General features: G+C 35.7%; 1 protein-coding gene across 6 annotated transcripts in view; it reads left to right on the forward strand.

Moving 5' to 3' along the window:
* The window catches only part of per2 (period circadian clock 2), a 45,593-nt gene that overhangs the window by 3,417 nt on the left and 23,198 nt on the right, over positions 1–18,978 (forward strand). For 3 of the 6 annotated variants that reach the window (XM_053486311.1, XM_053486317.1, XM_053486316.1), the window contains exons 2-4: positions 6,972–7,103; positions 9,246–9,546; positions 12,346–12,821. In XM_053486311.1, coding sequence (XP_053342286.1) covers positions 12,424–12,821 — 398 coding nt within the window. In that variant the 5' untranslated portion in view covers positions 6,972–7,103; positions 9,246–9,546; positions 12,346–12,423. The remainder of the gene's footprint in view (positions 1–6,971; positions 7,104–9,245; positions 9,547–12,345; positions 12,822–18,978) is intronic. The other 3 variants (XM_053486314.1, XM_053486315.1, XM_053486313.1) reach the window with 3 other exon arrangements.

Here is an 18,978-nt window from a genome sequence, read left to right on the forward strand (position 1 = left end):
AATATTTTGGATGTTTTTTGCTTAAATGTTCATGTACTACATAAATACCTCAATCTATCATCATACTTGTATTGCACTCTATTTCTAGCCACTTTAATATTGTTCTTTGAAGGTTTTATTCATTTATCCATCTCCTATAACTTATTTATCCTAAGGCACAAATATTCTTGTTGTCGTTGTTGTTAATCAAGAGCCTACAGCTCTTTTCAAGTAACATATCTCATTTTGTGGTTTTCTGCACTCGTGTAGATTGCTGGATGGATTCAGTTTCACCGGAGGGATAACTACATGCAAATGCCCACTAGAGAGTAATGACTAGATTAGGAGGCAGCGCTGAAGTGGCTGCTGTGTTATTGCATACCAAAGTGCTAGGCGTGGAGGAAAGGCTGATGACGCACATCGTGAGGGAAATGCTCTTTTTTGCTTTAAGGGAGGCGTACTGGTCATGAGTCACACAGATACACACACACACACTCACACTCACAGAAAGCCTCTATTCAAATTTTTATCAAACATTGCTTGTACAGACAGAGTGCACAGAGGTTCTGTATACCACTTTTAATTTTACCCAAATAATAGACTTTCAGAATACTGTACAGTTTATCATCACTGTTCTTCGAGGCTTTTTAACAGACCAAGACTGTGACAAATTGTAACAGAACAGTACTATTTGACCAATATATACCTGGGCAAAAAGACGGTATAAAATCTATAATTGATATCATAATGTGTCACTTTTTCTTCTAGATATGCTTTTTAAAAAAAAAAAATTCAAACTGATTTTAAGCAGCTGATCTATGTTAAATTACTGTAACAATGCAATGAACTGTAAAAAATTGCTGTGACGAAAACGAAAGTGTTCACGCAATTGTGCAGCACAGTGTTTGCTGCACGAAGCCATTAGAAATCAAAATTTCAATTACACTTCGGCTTGAAAAAGAAGACATTGAAAAGCTTGGAACAAAAGCATTGTGTAAAATCTAAAGAAATCATTTAACCCAAAGTCAGTTACATTACCAAGATTCTGAGAACTACAGCGGGGTCTCTGAGTCATGATACAAAGCCAAGACACCTTTTCCATCAACGTTTACTTTATAGTGTTAAACCACAAAATGTTAGAAGCTGAGAACAATAAAAGGTCTTAGTTATACAAAATAACTAATGCTATCATTAATAATTTAACAATTACCAAACTGAATAAAAAAATTATTATACATTAACTCACATGAAAAGGAGAATTTGAAGTGCTAGAATAGTGCTAAAACACTAAATGCAGTCAATGTGGAAAATAATAAAGCACAAAAATAAATTAAGGCTCAAGATCATGAGTCACTCATCAAATTAGCACACAGAGGAGGTTGCAATTTCTACACAATCAAAAAAATAAATATCTTTCTTGTGTTAGAATTGTTATACCCTGGAAATGAGAAAATCTCTCGTTTTCCTTCTATTTAAAAAGAACATAAACAGCTGATCTTAAATAATCTGGTCATATTAAAAAACTAATTTCTTAAAAGATTAGTTAATTAGGCTATTGTAGCATAAATAAATTCCTCACACCCTTCCTGTTTCAGGGATGAGTGGAGTTTGGCCTGATCTTCTTGTCTTTGCTTGCTCTCTCTGGCTTCCCTGTGTTTGTTAGAGGGAGATTTTCTGTGCCAGAATAGTGTCCTGTCCCGGGTGTGTCCTTGAAATTGCCCAGGCTTTACTGTAACCGTAAGGATAAAGTGCTTACTAAAGATGAAATAATGAAAAAGTGAAAGCCCCAAAGTTGTTCATGTAGGTTTTTAAAAAATGAATAAGAATACCAATAAAAAAAATAGTACACGTGAATATGAAATGCTGCAAGTACAACATCTGGAAACATGCTAGATTTCCACTATTTTAACAACCATTCATTTTATGGTCAATGGAAAGTACATAAATTAAAATTCCAGCCTAGAAAGAACTTGGTGAAAGAGAAAACCCTCAAAATTGTATAATACTTTTATTCTACAATGATTGTATTGATTTTAACGTGAATCAAAACTGTCTTGTCCTGATAATCAGTTAGATCTGACCATGACAGTAGCTAATAGCTAAAGCTCTCAGTTTGGGAAATCACATACATACATATACAGGGGAAAAAAAAGTAATGGTATCTTTTCCTTTTTTCATCCTATATATTTAATCAAATAGATTGTGTATTAATAAGTCAAAGGTTGAAGGGGCAAATTCAAGAGAAGAATTAATGTGCCTTTCTCTAGATTGAATGAATAGCTTGTTGGGCCAAGTAGCTGCACACACATGCATTGACGTAAAAGGAAAGTGGTCAGCTGCTTCTGTCTCAGCAGTATCACACTCCCAGTGACCTCCTTTTTCAGCATCAACCTATGTGACCGATCAGGACGTTTAAATGGAATGTTAAGACAAAGACCAGTGCATGTTACAGATTTGAACTGTTTAAACTATTATTGACAATTTTATCAGACAACCTGTAACAAATTCAGCTGTAGAAGACCTTAAAGATGTATGGTTAGGGTCAGGTTGCTGGGTGCTAGACAAATGGCTCTTGGGTTTCACTCAGATCATGATAATTAGCACTCTCACTCACTCACTCATCTTCTTTACCACTTTATTCTGTATTCAGTTTCGTGTAAAGATGAGATTGTGTGTGTGACTGCGTGCACAAACAGAAACACCTATCTGTTGGGATTTATTTTAACTTTTTTTAAAGGTAAATTGCAGGTTAATTTGTTTTATTTTTACTTGATATTTTGTATTAATTATTTTTATGTATTTGTTTTTTTGGGCTGTAGAAGGAATAATTTGAGTTTTTATTCTTTCTTATGGGAAATTTAAATTTGGTTTACAAGTGTTTTGGAATACTAGCCTGCTTCAGGAACGAATTATGCTTGTAATCCGAGGTTCCACTGTATGTTCATTTTAGTTCAGCTAAATATGTTTCGATTGCTGACTTTTCTATCATTTTGATGTTTGATTTACCAACCAGATATTTCACCCCTTGACCTTTGTGGAATAGATTTTGAAATCTCTAATGATAAAGCTGTACTGGTTGATTATTACTTTATCACCCAGCAACTAAACTATTAACCCTGTTTATGCTTAAACATGCTCGAGAAGATTAAAATCCTGAGGCTTGGCTTATTCCATGTAATGATTTAATCATTCCTGCAGGCTTCTACTACCATGATGTCCAGTGATGTTTGCCCTTTCTGTATTACCAAACTTGGCATACTTCACACATTTTTCACAGGACCACCACAAATTCTCACTAGAGTATGCTAAAGCAAAGTAGTTCTTTTTTTAATACATCAAAGTCTGTAAAAAATAAAAATTAAAATAAAAAAAAAAATATATATAGGCCTATATATCATTTAATTCAAGTCATTTAGTGGTTTTTGGTAATGGTGAAGCATGGCGTAATGAAATTTCTTGCCTAAAAATATTAAATAGGTCTAATCTGTAATCTAACCAAATCTGTAGCTGAGCTTTGTTCACCCATTACCCCTGTTTTTAATTTCATTCTATACTTTTATTCTTTTGCAGGAAAGTTATTTTTTAAACTTAGTACTTACTGTACTGCTTTCCATGTGGATACTATGCCAACTTCGCTAATTAAAATCCCTTCTTTTACAATGCCCGCTCACAACGAATGCTCCTTAGTTTTGGCTCTGTTCCCGCCAACTTGAAAGTGGATGCAATCCAGGATTAAAAAAGCCGGCGCTTGACCTAGAGGAGATCAGCAATTATAGACTTATTTCCAACCAGCCTTTTCTAGGCAAGCTACACAGACGAGCATGTCATGGCAGCTTAGCACAAAGAACACTGGCTTCAGCCACTCAGTTTAAAAAGTTTTTTTTTAAGAGTCCTAATTCTGAAAGTATTCTTGTCAGGGTTTCAAGCAACTTGTTGGTTATGGTTAATCCGGGATTTTTTTAAATATTTAGCTAAACTGCTTCCTCTGAAGAAGTATGCCACAACATACTCCTGCACTAAACTCACAAAAATGGCTGGGCATGTGGGTACTGTGCTCTTCTGGGTCTGATATCTTTTTTTCATATTTCTCACAGACAGCAGTTGGCTATAACTGTAGCATTAAGGTCAGGCTTTTCTTGACCTTCTCTTCTAGCATTCCCCAAAGCTCAGTTCATTAAAGACAATCTACCTTGTCAGTATCATCAACGTATATGGGGCCTGAAGTTCCATTTATATTTTAATGATGTGCAGATTTAAATACACCCTAAATCTTTTTGTGGATGACTTGACAGACCTCAAGACTTTAATAAATAGAAGCTTTCTGAGGCTCAACATTAACACGTCCAAGGCCATATTGATTGCAGACAACTATTAGAAAAACTCCAGACTGATTATTGACTTATTGATATGGCCTTATATCACCCAGCACCAATAATTGTCAAATTTACTTCTTCTTATTATTATCATTATTATTATGCTCTGATAGTTCAGGTGCAAGGTTTGTACTGTAAATATGCTCAACTTTTAAAGCATAAAAGGGATATTTTTTCAAATGACAGAATTTGCTTCCATGTCACAGACTGGACAGGGCAAGTCATGGGACTACTTTGTGTCTAGACAGTATATTTAATGAGGTAGTATACTGCCACATAAAGAAAATCAGAATGGCTATTTAAAAACTTTAAAATGTTGCCAAAAAGACAAAATACTTGATACATACTTAAATAATCTTGACTTCACACAAACTTGTAATATTCTTTTCTGTTATTAGTTATAATCTAAATTGGCTTCTTGTTGTACATGTACACAAGGGGCATTCGAGTCAAACTGGAAAATTTCTTGCGACATAAGACATAAAAAAGATTGACATTTTCAGAAGACCTTAAGAGAGGTACAGTAATAAAGTAGTAGTATTTGAATTATGCAGATGATTTAAACCCACGAATGACAATCCATAAACATTTAACAAGTGGGACGTCTGATCCTTGAAAATCGAAAAGTAACTTGCTGCCAATTTGTGAAATAGTAGAATTTGTCTGTGGAAACTGTACACACAGTCATTCATGAACACCTTGGACATTAAAGGAACTCAGCTGGGACTTACTGCCACATCTTCATACATCTTCATGACCTCACTCTAGGATATTTCCACATGTTTATACTATTAAAGGAGTTTCTGAAAGGCAGGTATTTTATAAGTAAAGCTGATAAAACCTTCATCAGTGCGCACATATATACGCATATATAAGTTTACTTTAACACTGTGTCCCGTGTGTGTGTGTAAAGCATTTTTTTAATTTTGTGACTGCGTGTGTGAAAGTCATCCTAAACAGTAGCCCCCTTCCTTCTCCTCTCCTCTCATTGGTTCTGTTAGCAAGCTGGTGTGTGTGTGTCTGCGGTAAACGTGTGTGTGTGTGTGTGTGTGTGTGTGTGTGTGTGTGTGTGTGTGTGTGTGAAAATTATCCTACACCGTAGCTCCCTTCTTTCTTTTCCTCTCTCTCTCTGGTCTCAAGCACTGCAGCCATGATTCTTTTTATAGGTAAAGTGCAGGTTAATTTGTTTTATTTTTACTTTTATATTTGTGTTAATTATTTTTATATGAATATTTTTGGATTGGGAACGAATCTTAAGAGTTTCCATTATTTCTTATGGGGAAAGTCACTTTGATATAAGAGTTTTTAATATACAAGCATGCTTCCGGAACGAATTATGCTTGCAATCCAAGGTTCAACTGTAAAGAAAGTTTTTACACTTATAATTGTGTTTTGTTATTCTGCAAAATCAAAAGTTCTTATTTGACTTTAAGGATGTTAAAGGATATTTTGTCCAATACGTGAGTACTCTTAACTGTGTGACACTGAAGTACAGACAGGATACCATTTTTAATAACTAATCCTGCTCAGTACTCATATTATCCCTACACATGTGACAATAATATAAAAGACTTACAGTTAAATACAGTTAAATAGGCCCTTAAATGAAAGCCCCCTGCACTACTACATGCAACGGATCCAGATGTGGGCCAGGGGTAGCTCAGTGGTTAAGGCATTGGACTACGGTTTGGAAGAGCCCAGGTTCAAACCCCACAACCACCAAGTTGCCACTGTTGGGCACTTGAGCAAGGCCCTTAACCCTCAACTGCTCAGATGTGTAATGAGATAAAAATGTAAGTCGCTCTGGATAAGAGCGTCTGCCAAATGCCTAAATGTAAATGTAAATGTAAATGTGGCATTTGCAAAGACCGTAACCTTGTTATTAATTTTACAGCACCAACATCCTCATTAATTATCAAACTCCTTCTGTACTACTACAGAAGTTGTTTGTCGAAATGTGGCTAGCTCTACGTTGGAGGAACCAAAAATAGATTAGCTGTTTGTTTTGTAGACCAACTAAGCTCACTGGAGATTTTATTTTGCCAGTAACATGGCACTTTCATTCAAGCTGCCAAATGTGTGACATCAGTGTCAGTATTCTGACCATCTGCTATGGCAACAGTGATGTAAGAAAACAAAGAGAAAAGGAACTCCTAGGAGCTATGGAACCTCGGGAAGGAATGCTTTTTTCCATTACAGTGTTGTGTGGAAACATTTGGCAATGGGTGCAACTTCTTTCCATTTTAATTAGTTAAACTCAGGTGCTTGCTTTAACTTAATTTAAAAAACATATAAGCATATTTGTTTGTTATATCTAAAACACGATCCCTGTTTGAGAAAGAAAATATACAACACTCAATCAAGTTATATTTACTACTTGGTTATTAAACGAATATAATGCAAATGTCTGATTACTGCCTTTTGGAGTAATGCAATTATTACAGTCCTTTTGACTCTTAGATTAACCTGCTTCCTATTTAACTCTTCAGAATTTACTGCATTTGTGAACAGTCCCTTCAGGTTGTCACTGCCCTCCCGCATGTTGAATCTTACAATTAAGACATAAAATTCACGGTAACTGGAATCTAATGTCTTCCATCATCTGATGTCGCTTCACAGGAGTGCTGCAAACACAAAAAGTGACTTGAAGGATTCGGTGAGGCCCTTAAGTGTAGTACCATTAAAGTGGATTGGTAAAGAAGTGTTGTAAGAGTCATCTAAGTGGAAAGACACTAAATTCCAGACTAACAGGTAAGTCCAGACTCCCATCAGGATAACACTGTCTATACCGTTTTATCCTCTAAACAGGTTTGCGGGTGGCCTGGAGTCTTATCCCAGGAGACTTGGGGCACGAGGCGCAATACACCCTATTGGATAGGGTGCCAATCCATCGCAGGGCACCCATACACACATTACGGGCAATTTGGGAGCGCCAGAACATGCAAACTCCATGCACACCGCGGTGAGAATCGGAAATCAAACCAAGACCCTGGTGGTGCAAGGCGACAGTGCTAACCGCTAAGCCACTGTGCTGCCGCCATCAAGAGTTGAAGTTGCTAGACTAAAACCTTGAAAAAAATTGCTTACTCTAGCATGTTAAGTGTAGGGTTGCTGGTGGATAAATGAGTATTTTAGGGGTGAACAATATTGCATTAATTAGTTAAGCCATTAGGCAAGGACATTTTTTCCCATATCCATTTACAAATTCTTATGTGTTCTTAATTCTGCAAAAACATGAATGATATGATAATGCATGATAATTAATCTACCTAGTAAAAGCCATTTACCATCATATTGCTTCTAGATTGGATTATGTATTACAGTAGGTAATGCGATTTAGACCTGTGTGCTGCACCACCATTAAGGTTAAAAACACACTAAAATATACTTTTCCCCAGGGGCACGGGCTGCTGATTTGGTAAAACTTATTTTAAATCAGCTAGTGGGAAAGTAGGATTCTGAAAGGATACCCAAATAGTTTGTGTCAAGTTTAGCAACTGAATGGCAATGCCATCAAATTACTAAGAAGGTGTACATAAACTTCCTGACCTACTTAAAAGCTTAAAAACTTTGAAATTACCTTTTATGTAAATTGTAACATGTAATTTCCAGAGTAAAAGTTTACTAAAAATGTCTTTAACCTTGGTGTATATAAATTTTGGTCTCAAGTTTAGCACTAAACAAATGTCCTTTCCCATGATAAGTCCATATTCATTATGTGTGGCTCTGACATCAAGCTAAACACTTGTGATGAGGCAATTGTTTTACTAAACATACTAAGCATATTTAGCTTAAACAAATCTATAACTAACCACCTGAGTCTTATTACTACTAGTCTACATTCCCTTGTGCTTTCTGTATCTCTGCATAGGGAGAGAGCTTTACAGCTCCTCGAGGCTGCAACATCTCTCTCTAGCTGCGTTCAGCTAGATGCGTCCGATCGGCAAGTAGTTAATTGCAAATTAAACTTTACAGGGTATTCCGCCTATAAAGTTTGATGTTTAGTTTGAGTCCCCAACATAGGTACGTGCTAAGTTTAGAGGGTGAACGGTATAGGGTCATCAAGTGAACATTGGTTTGTCACTTCATCAGAAGAGGACATGCAGAATTTCTTACAAGTTATTACGCTTCGCTGGAGTGTGTAAAATGGAGCTTTAAAAAGGGGTTTATATATTTATTATTATTATTATTATTAATAATAATATATTATGATTGTGGATGAAAGAAATTTAAAGTACACAGTGGAATTAAATGTAGTGCATCTTTCTCACACGCATACAAACAGCATAACCTTTGAGCAAAAAAAAAACCTGTTTGCTTAGTAAAAGCTTGTTTGTATTTTGGGGTTTGTACAGTACCTTATGTTGCACTTTTCAATGACTTGTATAAGCAAGATGACCATGACCCTGCTTTTTGTCAGTCTTCACTGCAGAGAAAGTTGCGTCATTCCTGAATTTGGCTGCCCTTCTTGGCCTGTATAAACACCGCACCCACAAATTGTCTTATATTGTCTCTGACTCAAATTCCTTTACTTCGAGACAACATGGTGTGTCAATCTTTAGTAGTAGTAGCAACCAGATGTTAGTAGTAGTAGCAACCAGGAGTTTTCCTCACATAGAGACCATTTATTGCAGGTGAGGATGGGCTCATATGGTTTACTTATAGATACATGTGACTACTGAAGAGTAGGTATGGTTTGGTATGATGGCTTATGACTTCAGAAGCTGTGATAGTTTTAGGACTGAAATCGCCATGAACTGATTTAATAACATTTTGCTTAATTTCAAATCTGTTGTGGTGGTATACAAAGGCGAAATTACAAAAATAATCTGTCACTGTTTATACACGTTGGCCAGCCAAAGCATTTAACATCACCTGCCTAACATTGTGTAGGTCCCCCTTGTGCTGTCAAAACAGCTCGGACTCATCGAGACACCGCCTCCACAAGGTGTGATGTGGTATCTGGCACCTGGACGTTAGCAGCAGCTCCCTCAAGTTCCGCAGGTTACCAGGTAGTGCCTCCAAGGATCCAAAGTGTCTATCCATCACATCCCACAGCATATTGATCAGATTGAGATCGGTGGATTCCGGAGGCCAAGTCAACACCTTAAGCGCTATCCTTTTGAAAGAGGCCACAGCCATTAAGAAATGCTGTTTCCATGGAGGGATGTACTTGGTCTGCAACAATGTTTTGGTAGGTGGTAGATGTCTTATTAACATCTACATGAATGCGAGGACTCAAAGTTTTGCAGCAGAACATTGACAGAGTTCTGTTGTATTTCATGGTGCTCAGGAACAGAGCCTATAACCTTTTTATACCACAGCATTTGCATACAGTTATGCATTTAACAGCTCATTTTAAAGGGACTGGTGCATCAATTGCAACATGTAAGGTAAGACAAATAAAAAAAAATCTAATGTATCTTAGTTGATATGGTAAGAAGTACAATTAAGCGAGAGAAAGTAGTGCTTAAGTAGTGAATTCGTGCATTTTTAAAACATGGTCTCCTAAGTACATTACTGTTAGACAATGATATACCCATATGTATCCCAATTAAGTTCACAACCCCGTGTTCTTTTTACAAAGCAGCTTGCCAATTAGAAGTAATGTTTATGTGGCATTTGCATGCTTTTTCTGCCTTTCAGCAGCAATGCTGTAAAAGAATTAGTGTCTGAAGATTGACAGATTGTTTGCAACTTGAACTTTTCAGCTCTTCTTGCATGTACAAATTATGTGCTCAGCATGCGAACAAAGTTTAACAGCTTGTTAATTAACTTATGAGGTTTTCACCCTATCTATATCAGTATAACCTTTTGTACTGTAGCCCTCACAAGCTGTATTTAAGAACACTGATGTAATCTTTGCTTTAGTTGTACGTTTGTCCTCTAGGTTACTAGGTTACTGTAGTTTTTTGGCACACACAGTCTCTTTCTTTACCATGTGCACCATCATTGAACACCTTATCTGAAATGCGATTGTGAGAACCATAATAAAAATAAAAAAATTAAATAAAGCTCATTGTTATTTGAAGGGATATATATCAAAAGGTTTGCTGATTGTGTAACTGCCTATTGCTTTTGCTCAGCGTCTGTATATTTACATATATATATATATATATATACATGTATATATATACACACACACACACGCACAATTAAATAAAAATTGTTTTATTTAAACTAATATAAATAATACTGTTTAACACATTATTAAATTAAGGAAGACATGTGGTCGAAAAAAAATCCTTAAACTTTTGGTGAAAAACAACAAAACTTAGAACTATGTTTAATAGTAAAAGTAAGAGCATTTCCTTATGTGAAAAGACCTTGAGGGATAGGGACTAAGCAACTTATCATGTTCAATGGATCAGAGCTCAAACCCAAATCCTCGGTCCAAAAATCAACAACCTAGAGCCTTAGCCTTAAATTCATGAGATTTTGTAAAAATTGTTCCCCTTGAAGTTACCTCTTCAACGAGCACACACCTTTGATTTCATTCAAACCTCCATCTAGAAGCTTTTAATAATTTAAATTTGCTGTTCATCACACGTGATGATGTTTTTCAGTCATCTTATTATCCGCGTTAAACATGCCATTATCATGCACAGTCGGGTAACTGTGCTGCGATTATGGTAAGCAATTAGGGTCATATGATTAATTTGCGCTAAAAAATAGCAGATTTAGTAATTAATAGTAAATAGTAAATTTCTATACTATAGATATTAGTAAATTTCTAGATTAATCACATGTGTTAACCCATTAATATTGACAGCTACACACATAATAATGTACACTAAAATTCTCAAGTGGCAGATAAAAAGGTATGATAACCTATAGAACCTTTGGAAAAGCCTAGAGCAAGGCTAAAGGGCAAAGCATCCTGCTACACAGGCTAGACCACGTGGTTAGACATCTTTTGAAGGCCCAGATAGAGGTTTTGTATAGAGCAGAGCTGATGGAAGCCCTAGACTCTTAACCATGGCTAAGCTAAACTTACCTTTGATGTTCTAGCTAGCTCTGTGAGGATCTTTTTTAAAAAGGGCACCAGACAGATGTTGCTCTTTAAGATCAAACCTTTAACCTAGGTGCTTGTAGGGATTATATTACTTTTTCTTCTTACCTGCTATATTTAGTTCTCACTCCGTCTGTAACCCAGAAGTAACATATCAACAGCAGGTAAAACAGTGACCAGTGTAATTTTCATTCAGATATGACAAGAGTAGTCCATGATGACCTGCATGTAACCATAACAATGTTTCTGCTAGTTCTATCTAGTATTGCCTTTCTATTCATTTGTTTTATCTGTTTACCTGTCTACATACTGTATCTATCTATGTTTACTTTACAAACTCAAATGATGTACCAATGATTTCCCAAAAATAGGCAAGTAGGTATCTTATTTTGGATTACAACTTTGTAATATAAATAATTATAAATTTTTATTTAATTTTTCAGAAATCTTAAACTCGCATACTAATAATCATTATTATTTTTCACCAGCAAGCTGTCCTGTTTTTTTGTTTTTTATGTGACCACAATTGTTTTGTGCCCTAAATAATTGGCAGAAAACAATAGTCACATAGTGTTTTTATTTTAAAAAATAGGTTTTCCTTTTTTTTTTTTAACCAGATGTTGGCACATCCTGCCCACCTTGCAATTGTACTCATGGTTGGGGGGATACACTCCAAATGCCTTTAATATGTTATAACACTACGACATCTGTTAGAAAACACTGATCAAAGGTGTTTAATGTGGTTGTTTCTAGTTTTTGCATCTTTTCATGAATTCATAATTTGGTAAAGTTATAAGAACAATGTTACAAATAGTTTTCTATACGCCTCAATACTTAAAATAATACTATGATGAAATGATCGGACTGTGGTTCATACAGTAAATAGACTTTTTGCATCATAGAAGTTTTCTGTAATTCCGGTTTTCTTTCAGCACAAATTTCTGATGTTTCTTGTATGCTTCTTTGTGTTTTCTCTCAAAGGATACTCAGGCCCAATTAGATAAATTTTTTTCACAACAACATTGAGAAGATGGGGAAATATTCTTAATAACACCGCAAATGCAGAAACCCATCTCCATGTCTGAAGACCACAACACGAAACCATACCTGTTTTCCTCTTTGGAGGGCCAGGACCAGGCTACTGGCTGTATTTCCATGGCAACTCTTCATCGTTTTGCAGAGGCAGGGGAACTTGGCCTGGCCTCAGAGGGTAGTGACAGCAGCAGTCATGACCCTTCTGCCTCACCTGACAGTGACTGCAAGATGGCACACTCCTTACATGAGGATGTGGAGATGAAGAGCAGTGGTTCCAGTGGTAGTGGGACTGAATCACAAGGAAATGAATCACATGGCAACGAGTCTCATGGAAATTCATCAAATGGGAATGAATCAACCAGAAGTTCCAATGGCAATAGCAAGGATTCAGCCCTTTTGGAATCATCAGGGAGCAACAAGAGGTAATGCAATCATAGGCACGTAAAAGTAATTGTGTAATGGTAGGCCATAATTAAATGAAATTAAATGCAAGGAATGTGCATAAGAGCGCATAAATTTGATTTTTGAAAAAAACAAACCTGCCGGTTTGTAGGTGCGAGAGAAGCATTTTTATGATATATGAATATAATATAAAATACTACCAAAGTAGAATGATGCTAAATCAACATGGCTACAAACTGCATTGGAAATAAACAAAGTAAAACATCTTACCCTAAGTAGTTACAGTTATACTGTATATAAAAGTATTCGATTTAGATTAATTAGCATACAGAGATATATTCTTATACAATTTCTACACAGTTTAATGTTTTAGAAAGAGAAATGTATAGTGGAACCTCGGATTACGAGTAACGCGGTTTACGAGTGTTCCGGAAGACGAGCAAAGATTTTTTTTTTTTATTTGACTTAAAAAACGAGCATTGTCGAGGTTTACAAGCTCCGAGTATTATGTATAACGCATGACGCTTCTTATTTTGACACCAAGCGTCGCGTCATCACAACTGAGCCAACAGTTTTTCTCTCTCTGGCGCTGCGGGGAAATCATCTCCCCTGCTGGGTCTTAGTGCTCATCTCTTACTGGTATAATCAATCCGTGTGTGTGTTTTTCTTTCTTTTGCGCTGCAGAGCGTGTGTGTTATGTGCGTGCGCACATACAGTAATTTGACACCGCCGGTTCACACACACACGCTCTCTTTCTCTCTCACCTTTACTGTGTGTCAGTGTTTGAGTGTGTGTGTTATGTGTGTGCGCACTTAATTTGACACCGTGCAGGTTCGCACACACACTCTCTCGCTGTTAGTGTGTGTCAGTTTTTGAGTGTGTGTGTTATGTGTGTGCACCCATAATTTGACACTGCGCCTGTTCAAACACTCTCTCTCTCTCGCCTTTAATGTGTTTGTGTGTGTGTGTGTGTGTGTGAAACAGAGAGGGAGTGCTTCACTCACACACAACCAGCACGGTGTCAAATTACGCTCGCGCACACACATAACACACACTCAGCTGCGCAGGAGAGAGAAAAACACACACACACACAGCGCCTGTGCGCATAAATGGAAACACTCATTGGTCGGGATTTATTTTTACTTTTTTTAAGGTAACATGCAGGTTAATTTGTTTTATTTTTACTTTATATTTTGTGTTAATTATTGTTATGTATTTATTTTTTTGGGCTGTGGAGCGAATAGTTTTAATTTCCATTATTTCTATTGGGAAAATGTGCTTTGATTTACAAGTGTTTTGGAATACAAGCCCGCTTCCGGAACAAATTATCAACGTACCAACACTTATTTCTTTATATAAATTCTTATTAAATTAATTGATGTTAATTAAATTAAAGAGTTGGAAGATGTGACAGGCTGCAAAGTGCCTAAAGATACCATTTAAAAATGGGTTTTTTAGGTAACAACCACAGCAGCTGTTCCAACGTCTGACCCAGCTACTCAGCATTGAGCATCACAAGTATACTAATCACTGGCCTGATCATCTGTCATCATTTGCACCCTTTTCTCACTGGTTCATGCCTTAAGTAAGATCTTTGGTTTTATGCTTGAATGATTCATTGTTGGCTTAACAAACAAAAAACCAAACAGAAATTTGGCAAAAATGAGAACCAAATGCTTTAGAGAATTGTTAATCAAAATTAGATTATAAAAATACAAGAAAGTCTTTCTTTGGAAGAAAAATATGAAAAAAAAGAGGGTGGCCTAACACTTTTGTGCAGTACTGTAATGCTCGGTCCTTTTATCTAATAAACCAAATTAAAGAGACTGTATTCACTCCGCTCATAATAAGTACCAAACCAAACATTGTGTACTGAAATGCTACTAATTTAAAGATGTGTACCATTACATTCTTTAACTTTAAAGTTTATATGATTTTATGTTGCATCAAAATTGAGGAAGGTTTATAGACATCCAAACATCACCTCCATATGTATGTTCAGCATTATACCAGGTTAAGCATTATCTCACTGTAAGATTTGCAGAGCTGATAATCATGTTACAATATTTATATTATCACCAAACATTCTTTTAAGAAGCATGGGTTAAGGGCCTTGTGAGAGCTTGGTCATTCTAGAAATAAAACCCTGAATGATCAGGGCATACTTTATAACCATTGATTGATTTTATTTATTTATTTATTTATTTATTTATTTATTTATTTAATTGATACTAATGTTTCCACTGGTGCTGCTGTGTATGTCAGCAACAGTAAAACGGTTTAATCAAATTGCTCCAGATGCAAAGTCTAGACAGATGTGAAATTTTTTTTCAAGAAATTTGTTGTTAAATTTGTTATGGTAAAAAACAGAATTTGCAGTAAAAGTATTTCTATTCCCTATGAACTCTGCAACAAATGAAAAGGTAATTACAGTGCAGTTGCTTTCATATGCATTATTTTGACTTTTTCTCTGAAAAAGCCTTACAAACCACCTGGCTAGATTGTAACCTGATAGACACATCAACATGTTTTTTTCCAGTTGAGAACCAAATTTTTAGCAGTGTAAGGTGTTACAGATAACGGTAATGGTAAATCTTTTTTTATAATCGTAATATTAATAATAAACCAATTTCCAGGATAGTAATTTGTTATTTAACAAAGAAAAAAAAAGATTATTATTAATATTTTTTGACACAGGAGAGTTTTCAGGACATGAGCTTCCATATGCGAGGATATTGTAAAGCAAAAACTTAAGAGCTTTAAAAATTGCTGCAGTGATTAATATGTTTTAGCTAGCAACAGTTCTTTCAGCCAAACTGAGTAGCTTCTGCTTTTTTTCAACAAACATGATGAAAGATGTTGACTGTAGCCATAAAAAAGATCTTACTTAAAGAAAAGAAAACAACTAAGGATATTGCTGACATAACTGGAATTGGGTTAAGAGCTGAATTTGGTCACTAACATTAATAAAAACCTAAAAGGATAGTGTTGAACCAACAGCCTTATGGAAAAAAGGTAGTTGGAAAAAAAATTGAAAAACAATTACCAGGATTTGAGATCACTTAAACACTTGGTGAAATTGATCATAAAAAATCAACTGTAAAAAATCAACTGTGAAATCACAGCTATGTTTAAGAGTTAATGTAAGAGCATTTCCACATGCACTCTGCAAAGGGAATTTTCAGGATTAAGACTAAACAGCTGGATGGCCATAAGAAATTATTATTGATACTAATTAAAAAAGCCTTAAATTTACTGATTTTACTTATCATGTGGTCTGATGAGCCGAGATTGACTGTATTCCAGAGCGTTGGGCGCGCCAGGGTGAGAAGAAAAGCGCATGAAGCAATGCACCCATTATTCACATTGTCCATAGTGCGAGACTCTAGAGGCAGTGTTATGATCTGGAGTTGCTTCAGTTGGTCAGGTCTAGGCTCAGCAACATTATGTGGCAATAACATGAAGTCAGCTGACAACCTGAATGTACTGAATAACCATGACAACAGTTTTCTCTTTAATGATGTCACAGAAAAAATTTAGGACAATGCCAAGATTCATTGAGCTCAAATTGTGAAAGAGTGGTTCTGGGAGAATGAAGAATAATTTTAAAATATGAATACTCTGTCTCTATTTTGTCACCACTAGTATTTTCTATTTATTGGGTCAGTTTGTCAGAGCTGATGGATTTTTGCATAAGTAAAGTGGACTAATTTGTGTCTAATGATAACAAAAACAGATTACACTGCCCTCATAATCCTTGCCATTTGTTGCCTCTCTGTGCCAGAAGGAAAACATTCCATTCCCACGCACTTAGAGAGGTTTTTCCATGACAACGTAAGTGTTTGCGTGTGTACAGGAGATTGTGTCATTTAGCTATGGCCCAATTTCACTGTGTTTTTGTTTCAAGGTTTCTGTCTTTTTTTATATCAATTTATTTTTTCTGTGCTCACTCTTTTAGTCTTTCATTGTGATTGTGATTTGCCTCAATTTTATATATTTGCCATGCATTTATTTCTTATTCTATTCCTATTCTCTTACCCTTTTTAAGTTTCTTTTTGCATAAGTTTGGTTAATTTCTTTTCATCTTCCAATGTACAGTACATAAATCAATAGAGGAACATAATTGAAATGTGACTGTGCTCAAAACCAATCACAACATAAATGTTCAAAAGTTAATTAAAATCACAATACACCTGTTATGAATGAGGTGATTTTGATTAACCCAAAGTAAATATTAGCTGTTACTATACAGTACATGTGACTACTCAAGCCATGGTCTGCTTGCTTTTAATGTATTTGTTTCAAACATTTTGAAACTAATCACTCAGTAGTCTAGGCCCCTTTGTCCTTTTCCAGGTAAAGATGTACAATTTAAGATCATGTAAATGATTAGACAAAAAAAGGTTTGACTGGATTTGTGTTTTTGCTGGAGCACCAGCCTAGAGGTTTTCTGTTCAGGCTCACTGTTGTCCTGCATTTTGCAGCACCATTAAACAATTTACCATTGAATTGCAACATCTGTCTAGCCTCTAAGACTCTTAGTTAGTATGTACTAACTATGTAAAAAAGCAGGTCATTTTGGCAATTTAAAAAATATTCATGGAAAAAAAATGTAAATAAAAAAAGTGTATTTGTTATGAATATAAGCAATAGTATTCCTGTAGTATAACTTTTTTTTAATAAGCTTCTGAATGTGAGGTCGCGCTACATTCACATTTCTGCTAATAATCTCAATTGTGTTATGATTTAAAAAAAAAATAGTTTGTGGGGATCTTCATAAGAGTTCTACATTTAACCATGTACAACCTATAACTCTACCATTTACTTGGTGCATTACTTTATTTTGTCAGTATATTTAGCTCATCTTCTTTGGCTATTCTATTTGTAAACATGCTTTCTATTCCAAGCTTCTTTGGGAGCTATTTATAAAGTCTCTGTTTAATCTTAGCAGAACCTTAATGTCAATTGCACCTGGACAGGTGCTTTATTTAGTGCTCACAGCTCTAAGCTTATAGGACAAAGCAGTGGCCTGGATACATGCATATTTATATATTCCCTAATCTTTACTAATCTATCTTTGAGGAGGCTAGATGTCACCTGCACCTGGATGGTCACTCTTACTACTTACTGCACTAAGCTGAAAAAGAGCTAAGTAAGAAACAGAGGGGAAAAGAGTTTTTAAAATACAGTTTTCTTTCAAAAGTCAAAATAATTGCAAAGGGAAGGCCAGTTTTTGTTTTTTTTTTGCTATGAAAGAAAAATTAGCCTATATTTTCTGATGTTTTTAAGTTTAATTATGGGGTCTAGAAATGCAATATGGAGAAGAAAGAAGCCACAACCAGACATCGAACAAGTAGGCCAACAATTGCAAAGACTTCAGCAACAGTTTCCACGGGGTAGGGGTAAGGGTATCATACAACTAGATGCAAATCTAAAGAAATAGACATGAGGCATAAAAAAATTCTGGAACCAAGATTAACTTCTGCCAATGTTGTAAACAATAAAGAATCTGCTCATGATCCGAAGCACAGCTCATTTGGCAAACCCTTTGGAGGTAGTGGCATGGCTTGGACTTGGGCTTGGCTGCTCCGGGAATCGGCTCACTATTTTTACTAATGATTAGAGTGTATTCTAGGTGCTAGCATTACCTGCAAATGGAGTGTGCAGTCCACTTGTTGCCGCTCCTCATTTTTTGGCAGGCTTTACATTTTCATTTGCATATATAGGCATTGGGCAGACGTTCCCATCCAGAGCAACTTAGAAAAGTGCTACGAAGTTTCCATCATTGGATAGATCCTTACACTGGATTACTAGGTTACTTGCCAAGTACTGTCAGCTAAGCCTGTTGGGAAGGTTTTTATTTTTATTATTATTATTATTATTATTATTGGGGAGATTAACTAAAATTTTGGATAAAACGAGATTCATTAATTAAAGATTGCCAGTGACTTAGCTGTACTGTCTTGAACTATATCCGTACCACCAGATATGAAAAAAATCCATTTATGGAAAAAATCTGGTCATTCAGTATGCCTGAGACATGCTCACAGAACAACATAAAAGTTGATTATGACACTGCCAGTGCAGGAGTTGACATACATTTCAGTTTAACTGATTTTTTTTCTAACCACTTCACAGATTTCATGTTAACAAACTATAATTTTGGCAAGTTGTAAA

Source organism: Clarias gariepinus, chromosome 25 (genome assembly GCF_024256425.1).
Source record: "Clarias gariepinus isolate MV-2021 ecotype Netherlands chromosome 25, CGAR_prim_01v2, whole genome shotgun sequence".
Classification (NCBI taxonomy): domain Eukaryota; kingdom Metazoa; phylum Chordata; class Actinopteri; order Siluriformes; family Clariidae; genus Clarias; species Clarias gariepinus.